The sequence below is a fragment of the Apium graveolens genome, chromosome 7 (assembly GCF_009905375.1).
Source record: "Apium graveolens cultivar Ventura chromosome 7, ASM990537v1, whole genome shotgun sequence".
Taxonomy (NCBI): domain Eukaryota; kingdom Viridiplantae; phylum Streptophyta; class Magnoliopsida; order Apiales; family Apiaceae; genus Apium; species Apium graveolens.
The window spans coordinates 7,169,863-7,197,621 of record NC_133653.1 but is presented as its reverse complement, the minus strand read 5'-3'; the positions used below and the strand labels follow the sequence as shown (position 1 = coordinate 7,197,621).

Genomic DNA, 27,759 nt, shown 5'->3' with positions numbered 1-27,759 from the left:
GAATAATGTGTGCCCAAGGGCACACGAAAGACCGATTATTAATTGATTCATAAACAATCACTACATAATTCGAGTACCAGCTAGATACTTTAACATTATTCATTCTTTGAAGACCGATAAAATTGTCGATGCTATAGGTCTTAATTTACAGCTTTTTTTGAAAAGTTAAGAAACTAATTGGTAATTTTGAAAAACAACTTCTTTTATAACCTAAAATGAGCTTTTATAGAAAGTCTACCCATATATTTGAGAAAACTATTTATCCACTTTTGCGAAAATATTGGTTTCAACGTCAAACTTGACAAAAAATTATATTATACACCAAAATGCAGATTTATTGAAAAAATATCCAATTCTTACAATAACACTCATTTTACGTGCACTTTTTTTTCACGAAACTACAATTTTAAACCAGAATTCTAAATTGAGCATTTAATTCAATTCATCTTAGGTAGGATAATATATATAAGTTCATGCTAGTTAGTATGGGAAAATCTTTTCACCCATATGCATGACTGCAGATTAAGTACCTGTTTGACAAATCTTATAAGTCACCTTATTGACTTATAATCCCGCAACAGCTTACTAATCAGTGTTTGTCGACGTAACTAATAAGTTGAATTTATAATTTATAAGCTGGTAAGTTGAATGTTAGTAAAGACGTACTTTTTCTCAGTTTATTTTTGATTTTTCATTTATTTTATCAATTTTAGTTTTAAAATATATTTTTTTAAATGTTAATCAAACTTAAAATATAAGAATTAAGATAATATATTTAAAAATTATTTATTTTAGTTCATTTAAATAAAAAAAATTATAACTTATAAGTTAAATTATTCAAACACTTGTATAACTTATAAGCATTTGTCAACTTATCACTTATTATTCACTTATTTCATTTAAGTCATAAGTTACTTATTTTAAGATTTCCCAAACCGACACAAATAGCTACAGAAAGCTCCTTCATGCTCTTTTTCCTTTGATTCAGGACATTTAAAATGTTGCTGTCCCAAGAAGGTAGAAGGTAGAGAGCTCAATTTGAAATATTTTGCTATTACCATACTCATAAGCCTTTTTTCAGACATCAGCTTAGATACTTAGAATTTATCACATGATTTTCTTACAGCACGATGCATGTACAAATATGGTCCGTTTGGGAACCTGAATTCCGCTACACTTCAAAAATTTGCAATGAAGTAAAACTGATTTTCGCAAGGATGCCTATTCCCTGCGTCATAAATATATGTTGAACATTCGGTGTTTAATAAGCTAGGCTGCTTAATTTACGTCAGGGGTAGTGTAAAACTCACTAACAATACGTCCCGATCTTAATTTATCAAGCAATATATAAACATCCTCCGTAATGGAAAGCAAATCTCGGCCCCCCCTATATGAGGAAGAGAGGAAAATTCTTTGCAAATACTGATTTTCGAACACCTGCATCATTAGTCAGAGTGATTTTTAATAAGTGCCCGTTTGAGAAATTTTAAAATAAATAATTATAAATGATAAGTAGATGAAACACTTATAAGTTATATAAGTATTTGGATAATTTCCTTATATGTCCGATTTTTTTTTACTTAAATAAAATAAAATAAATAATTTTAAAATATAAATATCTTAATTCGTGAATTTTTAAATTTAAATAACATTTACAAACATATATTTCAAAACTAAAATTAAAAAAAAACGAAAAAATCAAAATAAGTTAAGAAAAAGTACGTTATCACTAACATTCAGCTTATAAGTTGTAAATTCAACTTATAAGTTGGGTCGACAAACACTCATAGATAAGTTTTTACGGGCTTATAAGTCAATAAACCACTTATTTGGCATCACCCAACCAGGCCCTAAAACTAAATGAAAAACACAACTTATGAAACAGATACTTGAATCAAATCAAATGCATGCCAATATTCATATGCAAATGCATTTTCTTGATTTAATCATATGATTTAGTATCTTCTTTCTTTGATCTGTTATTGACTCATCTTCATGTCAATACTACTAAAATGTAGTAAAACTGTTTGTGCGAACAATACTGAAATAGAAAATGTCCATAAATAGGTATTTACGTGAGTTACACGAGTACACAATGTATTTTAATAATATATTTAGTAATTTTTTTAATCAAGTTGCATAATTACAGATGTGTTATTCGTGTATTTACATAAAAAAAACATTTGTGGAACATCAAGCTCGTACCAAATGTAATGAAAAGTATATAAAAGGTACTAAATAGCTACTATGGTTAATAAATGAGTAAAAGAGGAACTAGAGAATATTACCTAATTAGAAAAATAGGGAATTGTATGTATATTACTAACCTTGACCCCAATGCACCAAGTTCTTGATTGATGTAGGTTGCAGCTGGAAACTTAACCATAGTAGCTATTTATCACTGACCTATTTTGAAATTTATTTTCGGACCTTAGTATAACTTGTTATTATTGATTAAACTTATGCCATGAGATAATGTAGTTGACCTGTAAGGAATGAAAGAAGCCAATCAAAACAGTCTACCCCTGGTACATCACAAAGAGCTCGAATAATGGTACCTATTGGTTGTCTATATAAATAATTCAAAGAAAAAAGATTAAAAATCTTTATTTAAAATGCATTTATTAAAAAGAGCTTAATTAGGTACATGCATGTCAGTATGTGTGTTTTGTAATAAGTAATAATAATAAAAACTCACATCATTACATCAAGTGCCGTATCCAAAAAGTTTTAGCAATCTGTTATGAAAAAAAATGCAAAATTCAATAATTTTGTATGTAAAATTAAGTTGATGAAATGCGGATCAAATGCCTATTGAGTTTATGACTTTATGTCATGTTGCATTTGATTAATAAAAAAATGTAATCAATGTGTAGCTCGAACCTGATAATGTTCGACTCGTCATCGTCATACTACTAGTATTTATAACAATATTATTAGTTACTCTCTATATCTCATTAAATTCTATATATTACTTTTTAACACGCTTTTTAATACTTATTTAAAACATAATTTCACAATATTTTTTTTTTAAAAAATTTCTGAATAAAAGTTTTGTGTTTAAACTTTTATTAAAAATAAAAATAAAAAAACTTTATTAAACTATATTTTATAGAAATCTCGAAATACGTGTAAATAGTGAACGTATATTATTCAACGGGACGGAAGTAGCAGTTATTAGTTAGATATTGGAATAGTAAAATCTAACGACAAACATACTTCACCAATATAGGCTTTGACTGACACATGGAAGGCTCCAAACAATATTGTAGTTCCCTATCAACACACACTTGTGTTATGAATCAGTATTATCGATTTCGAAAATTATAACTAATTAGTTAATTTATCGATTAATTATTTATCGGTGATTTTTTGAAATCGAGTGATTTATCAAAAATTTATGAAATCAGACAAATGTTTTTTTGATTGATTCACCGACATGATTTATCCACGTTGAAAAATTGACATGGAATTAGTGTATAATTTCACAATAAAAAATGTGATAATTTTAGTTATAAATTGTACAATGTAATGAATTTTTTGTACTATTTCTAGGTAAACAAAATTTTAAAAAGCAGGTAAATCATAAGTTGCCATTTCAGAGCAGGTGAAATCCCAAAAATCCTGTAATAATATGAATATAATTAATAATATAATATTTGTTTTTTTTGTAAATTAGGTATAACCTAATATAATTTTCTTCTTCAAAATTTATATATATAACATAGAGAATAAGTAAAATTTCATGAATAATTATCTTCTTACTGTAAACAACCCATGCTGCATGAACACTGGTTGCTTCCGTTCTCTTTTACTCTCTTTTGTTCGACCTTCATTGAACCTCCACAATCTTAATATGTATCCATATTCTGTTATACTCGCTCTGTTTTTTCATATGTCGTTTGACTTTTGTGCACACATTAATTTTTAAGTCCATTAACCACATAGTTAAAATAATAATTTTTAAAAATTTCTAAGTCCATGAAATTAGATGACTATTTGATAAATTTTTTAATTTATACATATTTTGAGATATAATATATAAACATAATATTTTTGAGAAGGTTTGTTGGTGAAACTAATAGTTACATCTGTAAAAGCTGAAAACATCTTTTTCCAAAAACATGGGAACATGCTTTTGCTGACATCTTTTTCCAAAAATATGGGGACATGCTTTTGCTAACAGACCAAAAACGCATCGACAGACAGCTGTTTTTAGAATTTAACAAACACATCTAACTAACAGTTTTTCAGCAAAAAACTGATGTACCAAACGGGGGCCTAAGCCTCTCGTCAGATCTTAATCGTCTATGACGGCCCATTAAAAGTTAAGCCCGTAAAGGCCCAACAAAAACTTTCTCAACCCAACCTCCCTAAATGGGCTTAATATATATAGCTTAAATAGTCTCAAAACAGCCTCGATCTTGGCGCCCAAAATTCAATCCAAAATCTCCCATAATCTGAGCAGAGGTTTCACAAATATCATCACAGAGAGATGTATCTATCTATCATGTATGTAACAGTGTATGAATTTCTAATCTTAACTCCATTTTTTTATTTTTTATTTATTTTATTTATCTAGAGAGATGTATGGTAAATTTGTGTATGTTCACTACCTGATTGATCAGTGATTACCTGTTGATTTTGCAATTGTTTTTAAGGCTTCGTTTGTTTCGCGAAGTTACGGAATAATATTTTCGTGTTTTTGTACTTTCGTTTGCTTACGAAAATTAGTTAAATTAAAAATGTGCAAGTCCGGGGAATAATAACAAAGGGAAGCGTAGTCTCAAAAACATTGGAATATATTTTAGTTACTTGTTTATTTACCTTGCCTGATATCTCTAGAAAACACTGTATTTTGCGCTAGACTTAAGTGTCTTCAAATCGAGAACGATTATTTGATACATGTTAATTTTTATTACTTTTTGTTGAGTAACCGGTTCGTTAAGATTTTAGATGAGATTTTAGACGAGCTTGTTATTCAACAAGCTTAGGCCCAAATGGATCTTATGCTATATTTTCTTCAAATCCCATTCTTGGGTTGAAGAGTGGATCACGGGAGCCCAACTTTGGGGCATAAATTGTCTTCGTGTCCATAATAAATTTTGAAAATATTGGAGGTGGTATGGAGTTGAACTTGAGACCCCCGCCGACCAGAGCTCTGATACCATGTCGAGAACCAGTCCATTTTAAAACCTTAAGGTTTTAGATGAGCCGGTTACTTTCGAGTGAGGGGAGTAACTATATGATCCTATTGGAGCCTTTCTCTAAAACCTTAAGGTTTTAGATGAGCTGGTTGCTCAACACTTTTATCTGGCGCGATTAGTTTTGAAGACATGAGAGTACTGATTAATAGAATTGGAAGCTATAAAATATTCTCGTGTGAATTGTATTAGCTGTTCAAATCCATGTGAAAAATTTGTTAAAACTATACGATCAAGGGGTGATGAGTGTTACATTTGGATTAGACACTGGTTCAGCTGCTACGCCTCACTTCTAGTGTAGATTAATTGTTTATGTAAGCACAAAGGCTTCACGTGCATTCGTATTTATACTTCTTAAAATGAGCACTATAAAATTAAAGACAGATTATTAGGGAGTTAAACACATCCCGGTAATAAATGATGTTCTATGTTCAGAGATTATAATTTTTACAAATATCATTTTCAACTGCTCCTGCATTTTTAAAGTTCTAACTATCGTTCTTATTACCTAGTTATTTGTTTTCAGAAAAGTATATGTTGCTTCCCGAAAGTGTTTCACATACATTTTAAATTAGTCTGCAGATGCATAGAGGTATGTCTTTTTTCCTTCCTCTTAATTTAATGCAAACCAATATATCGTGCTTTTTTAATGAAAGTTTCTTTTTGTCCTAGCATATTGTCATGATTTAGTGCAGCAATCTAAAAGTTTTTCTATATTATGTAAACCATGCGTTGCCAGAGGGGTAATACATGTAGTTACGATAGGGTGATTATTAAAATCTGGCAGCATATTGGCCTCTAGTCTAATATTATTTTTCAGCTATAGAAATAGTTAGCTCTTCGAATTTTCTCTTCAACAAAGTTGAGTCCTCTGCTAGATCTACTTAATCACCTCACCCGTTGCAATGCTAGATATGCAACTAGTCGATAACCAACTAACATCAGTGCCATAATAAACACATCAATAGCTAAATTGTTTAGGCCCATTGATTTCACGGCAGGAATTTCTGCAATCCGGCAATAGATTCCTTTTGAGCACTCATACATGTCATCCTCATTGTATTGTACGCCAAGAAGAAGCTTGTAACAATAGTAACTGTAGCTCAAAAATTTTAACCAAACTATGAAAGGGGGAATATGTCGGACATAGTATCCTCCCGCGATGAGGAAAACAAGGGTTGTGACGGAGGCTAAAGTAGTCGCTTGTTTCAAGTCCATTAGTATGGCGCCAATTGCTAAGCCAAGGCTTTGGGCGACAAGGACATTGTAAAGAACCACAAGAAGAGTGAGGATGAATGTGACAGGATCAGGTTTGAGCCCACCCATCCAATAGATTATGAAGGTAAAGGCAGTTGGAAGTGCCAGCTCGAGGGGAAGGTCTCCAATTGTTCTAGCTAAGAAGTATGATGATAGGCGGTACATTCCAGATGATCTTTCTTTTATAAGCATACTTCGTTCTTGTGGGAAAGTGAAAACAGCGTTGTAAAGTGGGTAGAATCCCCAAAATACTGAGAAGAAGAATATCATAGCAATCTGCATTAAGAAACACAGGTTGAATAGCAACCAGAAGATATTAGATCTTGATATATCTGTAAATTTATGCCATATTGAAGCCTAAATTTTTGTATAATGGTTTCACTTTGAAATTCTTACACGATCGTCAATATGCGATTCTGGTGTCTTCCACCATAACAGCCCTCCAAGTGTAGCGACACTTAAAACTTGGAAGATCCTTAACTTATTGAAGGCTTCATACCTCCTCTCTCTTAGTCCCCTCAAGAGCAATACCTTGAACTGAATCCACCAGCTTGTGCACCATTGCTCCGACTTCACAAACCTTTCTGCTTAATATACATTTAGGCAAACAATAGTTGTGAATACTCATAATTACGATATATGGAATGGGATGCTGACTATGAGATAGCTTTCCAGTTAGGATGTTGATATATAATTGTTGCTTTTAAGTTAACTGACTTGCCGAAAGAGAAACGTGGAGAAGAACCTTACTTGTCGAATCATTCTGCGTGTGATTGTAGTTATTGACATCTGCATTGAACAGCTCAGCTCGCAACCTTGGAGAGATACTATTTTCATAAGCTGACATGAGAGTTTGTCTTACAGATTTTTTCTCTTGTTCTGTTGTTTCACCTTGCTCAATTGTTTGCATTGACTCTGGTCGTATTCCTGCAGTATAAATTTTCAATGATTATATATAAACCTATTTTATGTCAAATGAACAATGAGTACGCTGTATATTATAACATGGCAGGCCCCTGTGTGATATATTACCACTTGAAGTACAATAATGCTTCTGTGCTTGTCTTTGAGTTATGATTATTCTTGAAAAATATAGGTCAAGTGCGATGAGTGTGAAATTAACTTTTCTTTATAAACTGAGGTGAGTGGAATTTCACACTTTCACTGTAGTAGATTTATGTAAAGGGATAAGCTTTGCAGTTATAGCCATCACAATCAGCAAATGATAAACCCTCTAATTTATGTGAGTTTCCCAAATAAAAAGTGTGGGTACGTAATTGCAAGAATAAAAGACTGCTTAATTTTAGTCCCTGGCCTCGCATAAACTCTTCTTAGTTAATGCTTTCAAATTTTATGTAAATCTTAAGCCCATAAATATATGCTAATAGCACACAGCATAAATAAGTAAAAGAACATTCTAGAAAGTACCGTTAGCAAGATCAAGCAAGACATCAGCTGGGTTCATAGACATGGATGTGGAAAAACCAATAGATGAGAAGTAGTCCAATGCTGTTGATGCAGGGCCATAGTAAATTGGGCACCCTTCGGACAGCAACACTAGCTTATCAAACATATGGTAAAGCCGGCTTGAGGGCTGGTGAATTGTAGTGATTACCGTACGACCACCACTAGCTAATCGTTTGACTGTTGTTAGGATCCGCTGAGCTGTAGTTGAGTCTAGACCCGAGGTTGGTTCATCTAACAACAATAAGCTTGGATTGGTGAGCATCTCTTGTCCTATGCTCACCCTCTTTTTCTCCCCACCTGAAATGCCCCTAAATAGTGGACCACCTATCATGCTATTCTTGCACCGAATGAGCCCCAATTCTGTAATAACGTTCTCCACATGTTCCACTTTTTCATCACGCGTAAGAGTTTTGGGAAGTCTAAGAAGTGCAGTATACAAGAGTGTTTCGGCTACAGTGAGATGGGGATATAGCACATCATCTTGGGCAACAAAACCTGTACGCCTCTTGATGGTTCCTGAGAAAGGATGACTGTTATACGATATCTTGCCTGATATTTTACCTGTCAGGCGCCCCCCAAGGGCGGTAAGCAGGGTGGTTTTTCCACTGCCAGATGGACCTAACATGGCTAGTATTTCTCCTGGGCATACCATTCCTGTTACACCATTTAGTATTGTTTTTTCTTTTGTGCGCAGTGTACCACCACACCATGTTCCTTTCTGCTCATAGCTAACTTTGTATACGACCTCCTCAAACTGCAGACAACATAAAAAAGTTAGTGAGAAGGAGATAATTATTCATCACAATGCTCTTAAAAAAATTTCAATATGTAGAAAACTAAAAAACCATGTGGTGTGTAAGTGTGTTTGTGTCTGTTCGGACGAGTGAGTGGGGGGGGGGGGGGTAGAGAGATATATCTATAGAGAGAGGGGGCGGAAGAGATACCTTCAAAGTTATAGGGTACAAGTTTACTTGTAGATGAGACTTAGACTGTGAGTTGGTCTCTACAGGGTAAGCAAGATATGGTATGTCATGAGGCTCTTCTGACATAAGCGGTGGACCTTCCATGGGTTCACTGCCAGCATTATCAGGTTTTGGCGCCATGCAATGTATAGACATGACCTGGATTAGTTATGGTATGCGGATGTATTTTGTTGAACGCTGCAGCTCTGGTTGAGGAAGGAGTAGAATTTCCAAACTTGGTTTCTTTAGCTTGGTTTTCAAACTGAACCTTGTGCTACAAAGAACTTTATAATCACACAACTACACAAAGACAACGATCTCTAATGTATAAATAGACACTGATGTAGGCCTAGACTCGGTGGTGAGTTCCCACCTCTTTGAGTACAAAAGGTATTTATAATACTAAATTTAGTCCATTACCTATTTTATGATTAATTTTCTAGTTCTTCCTTTAATATATTAACATAAGACATAACCCTCCCCCCCCCCTGCTTTCTCTATGTTAATGTGTGTCTTTCATCATATGACGTTTGCTATTTCTTTAATTTCCCTTGTGATCTCCCTCTAGTGAGCAATGCTGCATGGATAGTCATGCAGCTCATACCAAAACTATAAAATTTAATTTGTGGTAAAAGTTAAAAAAAAAGTGTCGTTGAACGAAATCATTTTAGGTGACTTCCTATATGATGACTGTTTGAAACTGCTCTTGTTTAGTTAGTGATTCCTGTAGCAAGTGGGGGCACACAGCAACCAGAAATGGCAATGTCCTAAGTTATTTCAAGAACATGAACTTTGTTTGTTGGGTTTGTGATATTATTATTTTTCGTTATCATATTATGACCTTTATTCTTATGCCTATGTTTTTAACACTTAAGAATAAATAAAATTGTTTACTTCGAAATAGGCAAGGATAGTGGTTTCCACCTTTCACCTCAATCATCTTTTATTTGACAAGTATATTACTTTAATCATCTTAATTTTATTGGATTTACTTTATATTGTTTTTGTGCATTATTCTGGTTTATGTGTTTTCTCCAAATTTTTCTTCTCTCTCTCTTATTATTTCTGAATTTACTTTTGAGTGTTTTCTTGGTATATTTTCTCTGTGTTGTGGTATAGACAATACTGAAAGCCTCAAAAAAACCTGTATCTAGAAAAGCTACATAACCTAGAATTTAAGTTATAGTTATAAAGTGACTACTTTATTTGTATACCCAGATAGCAGATGGTGAAACTTTATAAGTTTCTAATAATGAGTTGAAGGCAAAACGAATACAGATGGATCTTCTTCTGTGTGTTTATGCGCTAATTGAAGGCCCTATGTATCAGTAATATTAAATCAGTATCGTATTGTTTGCTTACAAAATGGTAATAAGAACTAGGAAGCTTTGTAACCAAGATTTCATAGGAAAAGGAATGGAAAAAACGACCATGTAGATACTTGTCATTTGCTTTATGCATGCAGAGTACAAAAACTGTGGTATATGTATTGTTTTGCTATCCTCTCCTTAACAGGATTGGAAACATGGTAGTCAATGTTTGGTGTATAAGCAAAACTTCTGAGAGCTCTTATAGTGACATCATTTTTACTCTGTAATAAAGAAAAACAATCTTGGGGCTGAGTAAGTGAGAGAGATTTTGAACTACCCTTTCTATTTGTTAAACAGTACCATTATTTGTACTTTTAGGGTACACTGGTCAGCCACTAACTTTATGAGTTCAATGAAATTTCACTTTTCTGAGTGAGAAAATGTGGACTCCTCAAATTTATTTTTTCATATGGGGCACCATAAAAACGAAACTACATGTACATTCCATTTCGAGAGATACATCTCCAGAATTAGAAATACAACTTCCTTTCCAAAATTAAAGATGCATCATACATCTCCATTCTTTGAAAAATATGCACTTCTGATATTTTGAGATTTAATATCGCAGCAGCAATTCCCTTTTTTTTATTTTAAAGCATATTTTTTGGAAAAATAAATTGGTCTTAGAATTTGGTTGTCATTAGTATATAAGTTTTTTCTTATTAATTATTTTAGGGCTTACAATATATGAAGATTTTTAAGTTTTGTGCCTTTGACATGATTTTTACAGGTAGAATAACTTAATCCTAAGAGGATGTGGTGAATATACTGCTAAAGATTGAACAGGCAAAGTGTGTTATTAACTTGTTGATTTACACTTGTGAAATTTGTATTGAAGGCATTAGATACTTGAACACTAGCATCTAGAAGAAGAAGAAGAAGAATATGTTGAAAAGTAAGAAAAGCCAGAAGCTTGTGGGAGAATGGTAAGGTGTATTTAATAGTCTTAGAACATCAAGTAAATAGAATGAATGGTGTTTTTCCTAGTAAAGCCATATCTGATTCTTATATTCCTTTTCAATTATTCTAATCTTTTGATATCATACTGTAGTTTTCAACATTCGAACGCCGAAATATTCGATGACAACTGTACTTGTTATTTTAACACTAATTTTACTAGAAAGGTAGTGTTTTGATGCCAAGTAAAGTATTGGTCTTATAATTAGCACTCGCTTTAACGTAATTAAGTATATCTTAGAGTGTCTAGGAGAAAATGATTAAAGGAGAAACCCCATCAATAAAAGTAAATGTTTTTCTTCTTTAATGTGTTTAGTTTTGCAGAGCACTAAAAATCGAAAGTATGGGGCCAGATGTAGGCAGTATATTTTTTTTCTTTTGGAGAGTAGGAGACTACTTGAAACCCTGGGTGCGCATTATATATACACATGATATGATGTGCTATCACAATAACATTTTCTTTTATACTTATACTAATCCTGCTTATCTCCCAACTTGTTTATTTGCATCCTAACAACTTTCTTCATCAACTCTTTTGCTTTTCCGCAATTTGTTAATTTTTTTCTCTTTTTTTCTAATATTCCAACTCGCTGTATGATCTTTATATCTAGACGCTCGTGTCGTAGAGTCCCTCCCTCCCCAGTAAATATATTATGCATGACAAAGAAAATATATTCCAACCCTATAATATTCCAGGCAGCTAATGAATCAAGCTATAGGTGTATCATCATATTTTTATGCAGTATCACACATATAGATGGTAGGAAATTGATGTATAGCATCTAGATTTTAATTTTTGTGCTCCACTAGTACTTTGGTAGGAAATTGATGATCTTCTTTAATTTTAAGTTCATATTTTCATCTGCTCTTTTAGCTCAAGGATACCTGATTGCATGCATGACCAATAAACTGTAAAATTTAGTGGTAGTAGATTTGAATCTAAGCTCACTTATACAGTATGTCTTAGCTCAGATGTAATAGGAACTTAACACAAGTCTGAGACAGGTTTAGTACTTGATAAAGTTAGACTCTCTGTTATACCCACTAAGCCCCCCACTAGATTTAAATTAAATTTCGGGGTCCGTCCTTGTTAGCATGTCCAATCACATTTTACCAAGATGGAAGTACAATGCACACTATCCACATAGCAGTAGGCTTGTTACAGTGTTCCCACATGTGTTTTGATACAATTTTGGGTCTAAAACTGAATCCTAACCAAAATTATGCGGTTTCAGAATTAGAAATTACGGTTATGGTTTGAAGCGGTGTGTTTCGGTTTTAAAACCAACCACATCAAGTTTAGAACAATCTTAATAATTATCACCAATTTGGTCAGAAAATTTGCCCTGCAGCGAATCGCCTGAAGTCCTGACCCATGGCTAATATCAGCAGAAGAATGCATAAGAAATACTCATAGTGCAGAACAAGCTATGTGAAATCCTTGTAATTTACCTTTGTTTGCCAAGACATCAACATGGAACTTTCGCAATTATTTTCCAAAAATTGGAAGTCAAAAGTGTTAAGAATTTGAGAGAGCCACAAGAAGTGGAAGAAAAATCTATTGCTAACAAAAGGTAAGGTAAGTACAGACTTTTGACCGTTGATAGAAAAAAGATTTTGATTCCTCTTTATTACCCATTTTTCAAGTAAAATATATTGCAATTCTAATAATTCTTTTTTCTGGTCTTCATTATTATTCATCCATCAATATTCAATAGTTATAGCATATCAAGATTAATATTCTCTTCCCCTTTACTAATTTCCCTTGTGTAAGTGCCATGTCAAGCAATTGGACGGTAAGGAAAGTTTCTTGATTCGATATCTTGATTATGATATATAATGGTATTTGATTCTAGTGTTGCAGATATGATCGTGTTTAGATGCAGTTTTTTCAGAAATTGTATTTCTAGAATCTCAATCGGTACCCTTCTTTCTCCTTTTATAACACGAAGTCGAATTGTATTGTCTTCTGACATGTAAATGAGTTGGTAAGAGTGCCGATTATTGATCAAAGCTTCCATTCCTGGTTTGAAGGGTCTGGTTTTGTCACTCGGTGAGTCCAATTTACATATCGCGTATTAGGCCTAAAGACGGTTTAGCGTGATACTGGTTGCAGTGTCCGGACTAATATTACTATTAATCAAAATCGAATTGATTCTAATGTGGCCAATTGATTTAAAAATTTGATTCACTGTTGTCAATGGGTCTTATATAAAGATTAGCAGATAATGGTGTAATACATAATAGGTTAAAATTGCCACCCCCATTATTTACCTCTCCAGTCTCGACTGAGTGAGGAAGTGACAAAGAGTTGTCAATTTTTTGTTGTTTTAGTAGAGTTGGTTAGTTGACACGTTTTAACCACTAGCTCAGGTGTTAACTTTGTCTTTATTTGGTGTTAATATATCATTAGCACAAGTAAGAGTGATTTTTATAATGCAAATCCTCTTATCATTTTGATTTCTATAATGCAAACCCTCTTGTGTAGCTATATCATTCCTTCGAATTTGTTATGATTGTTTGTCATTCTAGTTTTAGTGAAGTTTTTCTTAGGGTAAATTTTTGAGTTTTCCCTCTCCTATAGATCAACAAAAAAAAGAATGGGGGAATAAGGAAAAAATGAAGCTAAAGATGAGAATAAAGTGAGCATTCCAAAAAGAGTAACAAATTTCAACCCCAAGAATTTGGGAATATATGTTCTTACATAGTGGATAGTATAAACTTTCTAGGCGTCTAATAGTTACGATTTACTTTCTGCGATTAATAGATACCGTAAACTGAAAATTTCAAATTGAAGTGCGGTAAAAATAAATGGATCCAATATATTTTTATGAGAAAACCTGATTCCTTATCATGAATAGTATATATAATAAAATATATTGTAACAATCATCGGTATTCGGGCATCTAGTCTAGGAATATAGACCATGCCCATGTATCCAAAGGTAGCACTTTCATTTTCATTACTTTGACACTAATATTCATCATGGTATAGGAACAATTTTTGTTCCATCCCACATCAAAAAAGGAGAGTAATAAGATAATAAGTTGATAATCTTCACATAACATTACTTGACATTGCCAAAAGGTAGCTTTACAAGAGATTGGACAATGCAATATTTAGAGTCTTGGTAAGTTTTTAACTTGTGTGGGTTGAATTAAACTGAAATTTGTTCATCAGTTCCACATGGAATCCCTTTCATCCACTAGAAAATAAAGGAGAATCACATCTCATGTGATATGAAAAAGTAATAGATAAAGCAGTGGTGCTGCACTTCTAGGTTTTAGATGGTGACTAGTCTTTCTTGTACTATATATAAACTAGTGGTGCAGCACTTCTAGGTGTAAACCAAATATACACACACACTTTAGGATTTGATTGATGGATTTAACTTCATTAAACCATAATCAAATCATCAACAAACACAAAACTTTTGTTGTTTAAAATAATCATATGGATTAAGGCTTAATAAAATATCCTATATTCCATTAAGTATGGTTGTGGTTCTCCCCTTGAAGAGTCCTACACTGTTGGTGGTGGACAATTAAAAATAAGTCTATATCTTTTAGATATTAGATACTTTTAATTAGCGGAAAAGAAGAGTGGTAATTACAACTTACTCCCTGTTTTTTGCCTATAAGAACAATTTTGAAGTGCATAACATTTTTTTTTATATACAGTAATATTCTAGAAAAAAATTCATTAAATGGACATAGAGAGCTTGAAAAATCATCTAACTATGAAAAATATTTTATAATACATTCATAAACCTACCAACAAGCCTCTCTAGTATTTCTTACCGGTGGTTTGGTAAAAAACAAGTTTGTCAACATCAATGATAATTTTGACGTGATGACATGTCAATTGATGTTGAGTTTCGAATTAAGTATATTAGCGCATGTGATTTTATTGTACATGTTATAAGTGGGTTTCAGATCGACCTAGTTTTGTTATTTCTTACCATTACACATTTAGAGATCAATCTAGTCGATCGTGTGGTTGTGCATGTTATAAGTGGGTCTCGTATCGACCTAGTTCTGTTATTTCTCACAAAATAAAGTTTACGGATCACTTAAATATGATTGAGAAAATTGCCAAAAAATGATTTTACAAAAATAACTTGTCAACTAAAATATTCGTGAAATCATTTTTTTCTTTAAATTACTTTAAGTAGGGGTGTAATCGAGTCGATCCGAGTCAAATACCGTCAGACTCAGCTCGAACTCGATTAAAATAGTTCGGTCTCGAGCTCGAGTTTGATCGAGTATTTAATTTCAAGCTCGAAACTCGGCTCCTAAAATATTCAATGGACTCGAGTTCGACTCGAATATATTTCAGCAAATACTAACAAAAACTCGAAATGGTTCGGCTCGAGTTCGATTCGATTATATATAAAAAATTACAAATAAAATACTAAATATTTATATTAAAATATATTTATAATAAAAAAATTAAAAAATAATAGAGACTCGATAAAACTCGCGAACCATACGAGCCGAGTAATATGAAGCTCGAGCTCAACTCGGTAAATAATTCGAAAAACTCGAGTTCAACTCGATTATTACCGAGCAAAATTTCAATATTTAAAGAACCGAATTCGAACAGCTCACAAACGATTTGACTCGTTTACGTTCCTAGATTCAACTAATTTTCGACGGGACAAATGAAAATTTTGTTACAAATGTGCCGTTCCAAATGTGGCATCCCGTTTTAAAATGGGACATGAAATGCTCAACTACAAAGACATTATTTTTGCTTTAGACTGTTAGAGTACGAAAGGGCATGGATCGAACTCAACTTTGTCTGAATTTTTTAAAAATCAAGAATCTAGGCTATATTTTGTGTAGTTTACGTCAAATGTGATGTATCAAGCACATCCCCAAAATAATAGAGCTTATAAGCTTTTTAAAATGAAGAGGACAAGGAAAGCAAGATCAATGCCGTCGATCTCTAGCTAACTGCCATTACCTATTTATCTTTCATAAAGTCACATATCTTTGTTTCAAGATTTTAGGTTTAACAAATAATTTGTTTTAAAGAATGATAATGACTTACACTTAAGATGTATTACTCCAATAATTAAAGATGATCATAGAGTTTACTATATCTAGTTTCAACTTGTAGCAACTAGCTCTAGTGTAGTTATAGCAAGAGTATTTTCGTTTCGTGCGATAATTAATCGATGGAATTCATAAAATGTCGTAAAAGTTAAGAGGGTGTTTAGTTGACTTTAAAATAACCAGGAACTTGAAATATTCAGAACTGTCATTTGATAGAGTTATTTGGTTAATAAAAGTAAATGAAGTTAAATTTTGTTAGAAGTTTGAATTCTCATTAAAAATAAGAAATTGCTAACTCTTGTAATTTCCAAAGAAAATGTAAATTTACATGGTCAACAACTTCCTTTTATAAACCAAACAAGCATTAAGCTATTATCAAGTCTAAAAATATTTTTATATTGACAACTGAAATCAACTGCATGCAATTTTTGACGAGTTTCTGCAACTACATGCAACCTTAAATCAACTAAAAAAAAAATTTATTCAACTAGTTACATATTTGGTTGATTTTAGTATATTCTGTATTTTTGTAAAAATAATCAGAAGACAGTAAAATCGCAAAAAAACTTAAAAAAATTAGTATTTTTGGTAAATTTTCAATAATAAATTTATGTATTATCGCGGGTTATATTCTTGCGACGTAATTCACGCATAAATTTTGTTGAAGGTAGTTATGAACAAATATCTTTCGCAACTACTTTTCATGATGCATTCAAGGTTCTAAACCAGACATATCACCTTCTATATGGATTTTATTTCAACAATTAAGTAGTAACCGATAAATGTCTATCATATCTATTTTTCAAGATACATTCTAGGTTCGAAATTAGGCATCTTAATACTATATGTGAACTGTTGATGAATTTTTGTACACAGTATTATTGCCGCAAGTTCACCGATCATATTTGGTTCGATTATAGTCCGTCCATTACTTGTGAAAAAAGCCACAAATGGTGGAAATGTTGATGAATTGCACACACACATAGAGAGAGAGACAGAGACAGAGACAGAGAGAGAGAGGGGGGAGAGGGAGAGAGAGAGAGAGAGAGAGGAGAGAGAGAGGAGAGAGAGAGAGAGAGAGACGGAGAGAGAGAGAGAGAGGAGAGAGAGAGAGATGTGGTTTGTTCAATAATATCCAAACAAGTAATGCGAACCAAACAAGCTTTCACCAAGAAGATGAGGTCTGTGTACTTGTTGAACTCAGCTTTACAACATAATCTCAAGTCTATGTTGATCAACTTTACAGCCCATTCTCCGGGTTTTGTCGATTTCTTATCCTTATACATTGCAGTCCACTGATTTCCTAAAATGTTGCATGTAATTGAAGCATGCATTAACATGTTATACATGTTTGTTTGTTGGTTGAAAATTGAAACTCTTTCTTAGGTTATAAGGAATATGTTCTTTGAACCCAAATGGTGTCATGTCAAAGTACAAACATAAGGAGAGGTGATTAGTTAAGGAAGGATAGGTAACTAACTGATCCAAGATCTTATGATGAGGACACCAATGAATAAAGATAAGAGATTTTTTCATGTTCAAAAGTGATTTGGTTGCTCTCGTGTTGTTTCTTTTGTTGCATGCTAATTAATCTCGAGTCTTGATGTTAATTATGTAAACGTAGACAGTGACGGAACCAGGATATAAAGGCTGGCATATCCGAGGCTGAAGTCTCGGTTGAGCTGGAACAATAAGCGAAATATTTAAATTTAAATTTCAATATATCCTTAGATATAGTCTTGACAAACGCCGATAACTAGAGATTTTTTTTATAAATTAATTTAGTTCCGCGTCAATTTAAATTCTGGTTCCGCTACGTAGACGGTGAAGGATCATGTCACCGAACATAGCTTACAGGTAGCTAGCTAGCCCATGTGAAGGTTCGATGGATATGTACCAAACACAACAGATTATGTTCTACAAAATGCATAAGTACGTTTCTGATCTTTTGCTTAAAGATCTATTACGTCTTATCGGATCTTATCATATGCGGGACGTCCCGATCGGCAAACATACAAACAAATATTCAAATGGCTCGAACTGAGCCTCCTCCTAAATCGAGTTCTGATACCATGTTAAGTAATTGGTACATCTAAAATCTTAAAATGTCAGTGAATATCCCAAAAGGATCTTATACCGACTAGTATTGAGTCAATGTAAGTGGTCCTCGTAAATAAATTGTTGTCTCCTGTAAATCGGTCCCAAATTATTCATCGCAAAGAATCTAAGAAATTTCAGGAACGGCTCTGTACATAACGAACTGTTGATAGGAACCACTGGGTGGGAGGACGTGGAGTTGGAGAGCGACTACATATGAGCAATAAGAGAGGGAGGAAGCTTCAGATTTGGAGACAGCATAACCCACACCCGTGCCTTGTGCTTTGATTCTTTTTTCCCTAGTTGTACTCCCACTTGCTTAAGAGTCTGTGTATGTAATAAATATCCAACTTCTAGTTGATGGTATTGGTATCACTGCATATCAGCATATACTAGCAGTGTCAATTATGTAAGAATTTAACGAGGATCACGTTCCATGAATAACACACGTTACAAGAAAAACGAACATTTCTGACCAGCTGAAATGGTCGGAAAAGGTAGTCATAACTGACTAAAAACAACCGACCATCTAACTTGGTCATAAATAATATCATTACCGACCAACACTGGTCGGCCATGAATATCTGACCTTTTAACTCAGTCATAAATAATAGGGGTCGGTTATGAACATTTTAGGACAGGAATACGGAGAACGAGTATTCTTACACGTATTAGGACGGAAACACGGAGAACAATTATTCCACAAATCGTTTAAATTTACCCCTGCATGAAGATCTTAATTTCTATACAACTTAAAGATGATAGGGCACATGATGATTTTTTCGGTTAAAGATCTAACTCGAAATTTAATAATTAAATTATTGGAGTGATACAGACGACAAAGAGGCATGATTTAAATCAGTTCACACCCCTTTTACACAATATAAAAAAGGAACAAGTTGATGAAGGATAGTGATGGTAGATACCAATGATGAAAGAGTAGATTAAAAAGATAGGAGTTGTTAATGTAATAGAAAGAAATGGAACAGTTTATAAAGAAAAAAAAATCAAGCTCTTAGGTTGTTAAAGGTGGGGAAGATAGAGTAATAGAAATAAGTGTATGTTTATCATGATTCAAAAATGCATATAATAATTGGTAGATGATGATTGTGAAGCTAGAAAATCTTCAAGATTTCATATATATTGCATAGACAGCATGCGCACAAATCTCTTCTTAGCATCATCATTGAAGTGATCATCTTCCATATTATAGAGTTTATTTGTTTGTAGTGTTTTGGTTGGCTTGGTATTTTTTTTTTGATTTTTGTTGATGATGATGTTGTTCTAGTGCGTGTGCGTGTGTGTGCAGCTCTTTTGGATATCTATTGTAAACTCAACCTGTCCCAAAATTTAACAAGGTACTAAAACTAAAAACTCTATTTATTTCGGTAGGATATGTGTGTTTTTCGGACATCCCAACCGGTATCATGCTGATTAAACTAGTGACACTTCAACCTAGAGTGAGGGGGGAGGGGAAATTTCTGAACCTCCCAGAATTCGGACCTTGAATGCTTTATTCAATAACCGGTTGGAGGGAGGGAATTCCTGAAACTCCCAGAACGGAACTTGAATGCTTTGATCAATAACCGGTTCTCTCACCGGCCCAGCCCACGCTTCTGAGGCCTATTATTATAAATTATTTAGTATCCAAAATGAAACAATATAAATTGGCGTTCTACACCTCAAATATGTTTAACTTTGGAACATTGCAAATTAGATTATCGATTAAATAGCAGTTTACATAAAATTCCTCTGTGTTCTCGATTGTGATTTTTATAGTACTGCATATTAAACATAAATACATTAATAAAATTTTATATGTATAGAATCAGAGTATCAGTTTTTTCACAGTAGCCTGTATAACACATCAGGAGCAGGTATCTGGCTAAAATTAGAAGGTTCTCAGCATTCAAAATTATTTTCAAGCCGCAAAAAGTAATCAATACATGCTGTTTGGTTATTTTCCAGATTGTGATTAAGAAAATCCAATAACTTTCTTTTGCTTTACAAATGGAAAGACATATAAACTGGTGACCAATTTAGATGTGCTTTCATGTGAACTTTAGTTGTAATAACAGGCCCATAATTTTCAATCCCGTTTTGATGTCCAAAAAATATAGTTGCACTAAAATGTCATACAAGTACTGGACTCCATGCTGGTCTCCTAGAAAACAAAGATCTAGTTTCAATACAGAAGACCGAGCATTGCAAGGTCCTCAACTCATCAATCTTTGTAATCAGATAATTTATACTCAAAAACTAGAACAGGCCATTCATAGTCCAAATAGAAACCTTCGCAAAGTCCAACAAATTATTCCGGGAATACAGTTCACATAAAAGAAACACACAAGCTTTAGGAAAGATCCAGATACGTGTAGCACTTGAAAACTTATTTCACAAAATTAAAGCTGATTTTCTTTAACACGGACAAGCAACAGTCACTTGTGCACCCAGGCAGGTAAACATAAGGCCGGAAGCTCTGATATCAAGCATTAGCGTCTAGACCGCCTATCACCACTGCCACCTCTATCTTCACGCCTATCACCCCCGCCTTTCTCTTCACGCCTATCACCCCCGCCTTTCTCTTCACGCCTATCACCACCGCCTCTCTCTTCACGCCTATCACCACCACGGCCTCTATCTTCACGCCCATCACCGCTGCCTCTATCTTCACGCCTATCACCGCCGCCTCTCTCTTCACGCCTATCACCGCCGCGGCCTCTATCTTCACGCCTACCACTACCACGGCCTCTATCTTCACGCCTACCACTACCGCGGCCTCTATCTTCACGCACATCAACACGCCTATCCTCCCCACGCCTATCATCATTGAGCCCATCACCACGCCTATCATCATCGCGCCCATCACCACGCCTATCCTCACCGCGCCCATCACCGCGCCTATCATTGTCATGTGACCTCTCCATAGGTCCAGAATCATCATGTCTAGCTCTCTTGTATGGATGATTTGATCTCTCTTTCTGGAGGCTTCTATTATCATGCCTTTCCTCCTCCTGCCTTTCATCTCTACCACGATAATGCTCCTTGCTAGTGTCATACTTATTATCCTCTTCTTCGTCATCTCTTTTGTGTTTTTTTCCTTGCCGTTCTTCTTCGCCCTTAATTTGTCTTCGATCCCCTTTATCATCTTCACCTCTCCTGTGCTTTCTTTCTCTCTCATCATCTTCATCTCTGTTGTTCTTTCTTTTTCTCTCTCTCTCATTAACTTCAACTATGTTATGCTTTCTTTCATTGTGATCTTGCTCATCCTCGATTTTTCTTCTATCTCCACCAGGAATATAATCACTTTTTCCCGCATTCCTCAACTCCACTTGCTTCTTTTTATGCTCTTCCTTATAACCTGCATTCTTTGACTCAACTTGCTTTTTTTTATAATCCACCCTACTATCAGAATCAGAATCATGCTCCGAATCACTCCGTCTGCTCCTAGAAACCAGTTTCACCTTGTGAGGCACACGTTCAGGTGTTTCATCACGACGATACCTCTCATTATCTATACCACCTCTCCAACGCAATTTATCATCAATCTCATCAGCATAGTCAGAATCATCACTGTCATGCCTTCTATTCTTGAGCTTCTGTGATGATTTCCGGCTTACATTTCGAACACCTGGGTCAGATTTCTCATCTGAATCACTTGACTGCCTAGTATTGTGATGCTTCTTCCGATTATGTTTTGCATGTCGACCTCCACTCCCGGAGTCAGAATCGGAATCAGAATCATCACTATCATGCCTTCTACTCTTCTTGTGCTTCTGTGATGATTTTCGGCTTGTATTTCGAACACCTGGGTCAGATTTATCATCAGAATCACTTGACTGTCTAGTATTGTGATGATTCTTCCGATTACGTTTTGCATGTCCACCACCACTTCCAGAGTCAGAATCGGAGTCAGAAGAACTATCGTCACGATGACTAGCCCGGATTTTCTCATATTTCTTTTTACTCCTCTTCACCTGCTCAAGGCTACTGTCACTGTCTGTATCAGAAGGACTATTTTTCTTTTGGGGTTTGGAAATTTTAATCCTATCTCTCGGAACTACATCCTCATCTTTAAGACCCTTCTTCACTGCATCGTCCTTTTCCTCTAAAATATCTCTTGAGAGGAACGGAACAGAAGCTTTATTTCCAATTTTAGGAATAGTTTCCAGCTTCTCATCATCATCACTCTCTTCATCATCTGAGTGATTACCTGGCTTCTTCTGATTTTTTCCGGGAGATCTAATGCCCAAAGCGGCTTTTAATGTTTCCATCTGCTTCTCCTTTCGGGCAGCAATTTGGTGAGTCTGTGTATCTGACACCCTGGAAACACAGGCAATGAGAAGTCATACAAAAAAACATGTAACCAAAAATCAAATGAGATATATTTAACTATTGAACTCAAGCTCATACAAAATAAGAACTTATAGTAAGACAACCCTTTTTTTACTTCAAGTTTGTCTAGTTGCTTCAAAAATAAATATATCCCTCAATTTCTTTCACTTCATTTATCTACACTTCCTCCATCTTTTCATTAAATAAAGAGCAACATAATAAACTACACCAGTACTAACAAACACAAATATACTTAGCTAAAAACACATGAAACTGTTGCATATAAAAATGAAATAGTGATAACTAGCAAACAAATCAATATTAAAACGAAATAAACTGACACACACACTCACATACATTACATAATAAAACAATTAAAATTAACAGCCTCCACAAAAGTATGGTTTACATTATATTCATACCAAACAAAACAAAATTTTTAAGATAAAATCAAGCATATCAATAAACTGATATTATTAATTTACCAAATTTTTACCACCTCGGTAACAACAAATGAATATTTATTTATTGAGTTTTTAAGTGTAGAAATATTATTTTAACAGGAGAACTAAGGAATCAAGTTTTTACAAACAAATAGTCAATTTATCAAGTGTGTAGACTTATTATTTTAACTAGAGTAAAAACACATGAAACTGTTGCATATAAAAATGAAATAGTGATAACTAGCAAACAAATCAATATTAAAACGAAATAAACTGACACACACACTCACATACATTACATAATAAAACAATTAAAATTAACAGCCTCCACAAAAGTATGGTTTACATTATATTCATACCAAACAAAACAAAATTTTTAAGATATAATCAAGCATATCAATAAACTGATATTATTAATTTACCAAATTTTTACCACCTCGGTAACAACAAATGAATATTTATTTATTGAGTTTTTAAGTGTAGAAATATTATTTTAACAGGAGAACTAAGGAATCAAGTTTTTACAAACAAATAGTCAATTTATCAAGTGTGTAGACTTATTATTTTAACTAGAGTAAAAACACATGAAACTGTTGCATATAAAAATGAAATAGTGATAACTAGCAAACAAATCAATATTAAAACGAAATAAACTGACACACACACTCACATACATTACATAATAAAACAATTAAAATTAACAGCCTCCACAAAAGTATGGTTTACATTATATTCATACCAAACAAAACAAATTTTTTAAGATATAATCAAGCATATCAATAAACTGATATTATTAATTTACCAAATTTTTACCACCTCGGTAACAACAAATGAATATTTATTTATTGAGTTTTTAAGTGTAGAAATATTATTTTAACAGAACTAAGGAATCAAGTTTTTACAAACAAATAGTCAATTTATCAAGTGTGTAGACTTATTAATTTAACTAGAGTAACTAACGAATCAAGTTTTTACTAAAAAAAAAGTCGATTAACAAGTTTCTAGTGCATAGGTATTATCTTAATCGAGGTTATTAACTAATCAAGTGCTTACTAACATATCATGATGAGTAACAATTAATGAATCAAGTCATTAACATTTCGTCTAAATAACATATCGAGTATGAATCTATCAAGTATCTAATGTACACATAAAATCAATGAATCAAGTATTTACAAAGTAAGTATCATCAACACCATAACTACCAACAAAAAAATTATCTAATCTTGGCTTAATCAAGTGTTTACTATCAAATGGTCAATTTATCAAGTTTCTAGTATACGTATTATCTTAATCAGGGTTAATAACTAATCAAGTTCTTAATAACATATCGTGATGAGGAACGATTAATGAATCAGGTTTTTAACATTGCTTCTAAATAACAAATCATTTATCAAGTTTTTAGTTTACACATAAAATCAAACTGAAGGTTATAACTAAACTAACAAAACAATTATCTAATCAAAGCCATTAGTGAAACAAGTACTACTTTATCAAAATTTTATTTCTCACACAAATTATCTAAATTAAGCTTACAGAATCATCAAGTATCAATCTATCAATCTTCCACAAACACATTAAACCAACAAAACAAATTACACAATCGAAACTATTAAAAAACAATAATTAATCGAGCTTATCAATATATAGCCTTATTCATCAAGTTTTTACCACACTAATTCAACAGTCTCCGTAACTGTTATAAACATATCAAGTTTCTATTACTACACCGTCTAATTCACAATTGGACCGACAAAACAGAGCACACAACCAAACTTACAAATTCATCAAATTTTCATTTCTAAAGCTATCTTTTATAATCAATGTTAACAATATAGCCTTATAATCGAGTTTCTATTACTACATCACCTAATTCACAATCGGACCGACAAAACACACAAAACAATCAAAACCACAAATATCATTTTCTAAAGCTACCTTTCATAATCGAGGTTATCAATATAGCCTTATCTATCAAGTTTTTACCGCATTAATCCAACAGTCTCCGTAACCGTTATTAACATATCAACTTCGACACAACACATTACACAATCGAAATCACAAATCATTGAAATTTCATTTCTAAAGCTACCTTTAGTAATCAGAAATCACAAATCATTGAAATTTCATTTCTAAAGCTACCTTTAGTAATCAAGATTACATATAAACTCTAATCTATTAAGTTTTTACCACATTAATCCAACAGTCCCCGTAACAGTTATTAACATATCGACTAACTCAAAATTGGACCGACAAAACACATTACACAATCGAAACCACAAATCATCAAAATTTCATTTCTAAAGCTACCTTTAGTACTTGAGATTATAAATAAACTCTAATCTATTAAGTTTTTACCGCATTAATCCGACAGTATCCGTAAAAGTTATAAACATATCAACTAACTCAAAATTGGACCGACAAAACACATTACACAATCGAAACCACAAATTCATCAAAATTTCATTTCTATAGCTACCTTTACTAATCGAGATTATAAATAAACTCTAACCTATCAACTTTTTACCGCATTAATCCAACAGTCTCCATAACACTTCCTAACATGTCGACTAATTCACAATCGAAACAAAAACTCATTGAAACATAATTTCTCGCTACCTTTTCTCATGAACAACAACAGCCGAACCCCCGCCCTCCCTCTCCGCCTTATCAGCAGCCTCCAACATCCGTCTCGCCTCATCGACTTTCACCGCAACCTCCTCATCACTATACCCCTGATCAATCAACTTGTCCTCCAATACAACAAGCTTCAGCTGGATCTGACGCTTACGATCGTGTTCGAGAATGTCTTTATTGGGCTTTTTGGAAAGCCCAGCAGTGCCTTGATTGGAATCGAAGCCTTTGGGGTCGAGCTTGTTGGATTTGGGGCGGACGAAGAACTTGTTGGTCTGGATGTAGCCGTTGGTGCCGGAGCCCCGGGCGGTTTGTAATCCGATGCCGTTGTACATGGTGATGAAACCCTAATTGAAGAAGAACAAACCCTAATTGAGGTTTGAGAATTGGGGGAGATTTAATTTGGGGATCGTGTTTGATTGTTATGGTATGGTTGGTTTATTATAGGTGTGAGATGGGCCGGATCTGGATATCTCGGCCCTGGGTGGTGTTTTTTCGTTAAAAAAAAGAAATGTTAAATTCGGAGCAGTTTTCTAAAATTCAAAACTGAAAAGAGGTGAAAAAACTAAGGGGTGTATTGAACTTAAATTTTAAAAGGGTTAAATATCAAAATAGTCACTAAACTCAGGGCATTTATCTAGAAAACTTACTTAATTTATCGGGGACTCGTATGCACTACTTTAATAATGAATAATGATACTGCCGTTAATGGTATTTGTTGACCTAACGGAAAATAGGTTGATCTTGACATGTATACTTTAGTAATGCCGTTAGTGGTTTTTTTTTTTCAATTTTAAAAAAAAATGAAACAGAATATTGATAAAAAGAATATACTTTAAGAAAATTAATTTAAATCACACTCATTCTTTTGAATCTTATGCAAAAAAAATATTTTACTTGAATTTTTTTAAAATTATATTGTGATTTATGGATTGGTCATAATTTTTAAAAATAAGCGTAAAATATAAATGGATAAAAATATTATACAACAAAATGCTTACAAGATAAGAAGACTCGTTTATTTTTAACTTTAGATCAAATTTTTTTAATACAAAATCTTTGAATTTCTTTTTAATTTATAAAAAAATTAAAAAATAAAATAAAATTTACATTTACTTTTACTTTTAAATCACGGCCATTTTGCATTTAATTTATAAAAAAATCAAATGACAATGTTGACTAAATAATTTAATGAACTATATTTTTTCGCATCAAATATTTTAATATTGACAATTTTGATAAACAACCACAATAATAATCTATCTTTTCATTTTTATGGCATTAAAGATAAATGAAATCTATAAAGAATAAAAATACTTTTTTTATCCAAAAGATAAAATTAAACGATCATTTGAAACATAAAAAAAAACAAAAAAAATCATAAAAAAATAAAATTAAATTGGGCATGGCTATAGTGGAAATCAATAATTATATACACCTCTAATCTAAAGCTATAAGGACGATGAAAATTTATAAATCAAAACCCACTTTTCAGGTTTAGTGAGTCTTTCCCTTCAGTTATGTATACTTATGTGAGGTGAAAATTGAAGAATTTTTTTTTTTTCATCTTCTGGGTGTACAAAACTTGAACTAGTTGTTAGGTAGATGTTGAATCAAATTAATTTGAATCTGAGTGATGTTTTTTACAAATAATATAAAATATACTTACATGTTTGAAAAGTTAAAATTGTATTACAGAGGCTAGGAATCCACGTAGTGTTACAGGTGTAGCCACCTCTTTCCAACTGTGAGTTCCGTTAAAGTCATAACTTTTAATGTTAGGTCAACGAACACCACTAACGGCAGTGTCATTACTGATTACTAGAGTGGTGTATACGAGTTCTCGATAACTTGAGTGAATTTTTTGATATATAACTTTCAGTTTAGTGACCACTTTGAGATTTAACCCAATTTTAAAATATTTTTTTTCATTCATGAAATTTAGGTATATTCAACTAGAATTTTAAAAAATG

The 27,759-nt window shown here is 33.1% G+C and overlaps 2 protein-coding genes and 1 long non-coding RNA gene across 3 annotated transcripts; 1 reads left to right on the top strand and 2 right to left on the bottom strand.

Annotated features, from left to right (window-relative positions):
• Positions 1 to 4,436: 4,436 nt before the first annotated feature.
• Positions 4,437 to 11,174, top strand: LOC141672302 (uncharacterized). Its single transcript, XR_012555442.1, has 3 exons — positions 4,437 to 4,512; positions 5,717 to 5,796; positions 10,991 to 11,174. It is a non-coding gene; the product is annotated as an uncharacterized LOC141672302 (long non-coding RNA).
• Positions 5,890 to 9,198, bottom strand: LOC141672301 (ABC transporter G family member 14-like). The gene is made up of 5 exons (XM_074478869.1): positions 8,873 to 9,198; positions 7,890 to 8,682; positions 7,212 to 7,388; positions 6,858 to 7,045; positions 5,890 to 6,737 (listed from the first exon to the last, which is right to left on the bottom strand). Exons 1-5 carry the CDS (start codon positions 9,044 to 9,046, stop codon positions 6,093 to 6,095), a joined length of 1,977 nt encoding a protein of 658 aa, XP_074334970.1. The 5' UTR covers positions 9,047 to 9,198; the 3' UTR covers positions 5,890 to 6,092.
• A 9,445-nt stretch (positions 11,175 to 20,619) lies between the features above and the next one.
• LOC141672636 (uncharacterized) lies at positions 20,620 to 26,224 on the bottom strand. Its single transcript, XM_074479287.1, has 2 exons — positions 25,772 to 26,224; positions 20,620 to 22,697 (listed from the first exon to the last, which is right to left on the bottom strand). The coding sequence occupies exons 1-2, from the start codon at positions 26,119 to 26,121 to the stop codon at positions 20,867 to 20,869; spliced, it is 2,181 nt and encodes a 726-aa protein (XP_074335388.1). The 5' UTR covers positions 26,122 to 26,224; the 3' UTR covers positions 20,620 to 20,866.
• Positions 26,225 to 27,759: the final 1,535 nt, after the last annotated feature.

Coding starts and splice junctions, on each gene's coding strand:
- LOC141672301 (XM_074478869.1), bottom strand. CDS start 9,046: ATGTCTATACATTGCATGGCGCCAAAACCTGATAATGCTGGCAGTGAA. Junction 8,683..8,872: donor TGTACCCTATAACTTTGAAG/GTATCTCTTCCG, acceptor TGTTGTCTGCAG/TTTGAGGAGGTCGTATACAA. Junction 7,389..7,889: donor CTTGCTTGATCTTGCTAACG/GTACTTTCTAGA, acceptor TTTATACTGCAG/GAATACGACCAGAGTCAATG.
- LOC141672636 (XM_074479287.1), bottom strand. CDS start 26,121: ATGTACAACGGCATCGGATTACAAACCGCCCGGGGCTCCGGCACCAAC. Junction 22,698..25,771: donor GTTGTTGTTCATGAGAAAAG/GTAGCGAGAAAT, acceptor CTGTGTTTCCAG/GGTGTCAGATACACAGACTC.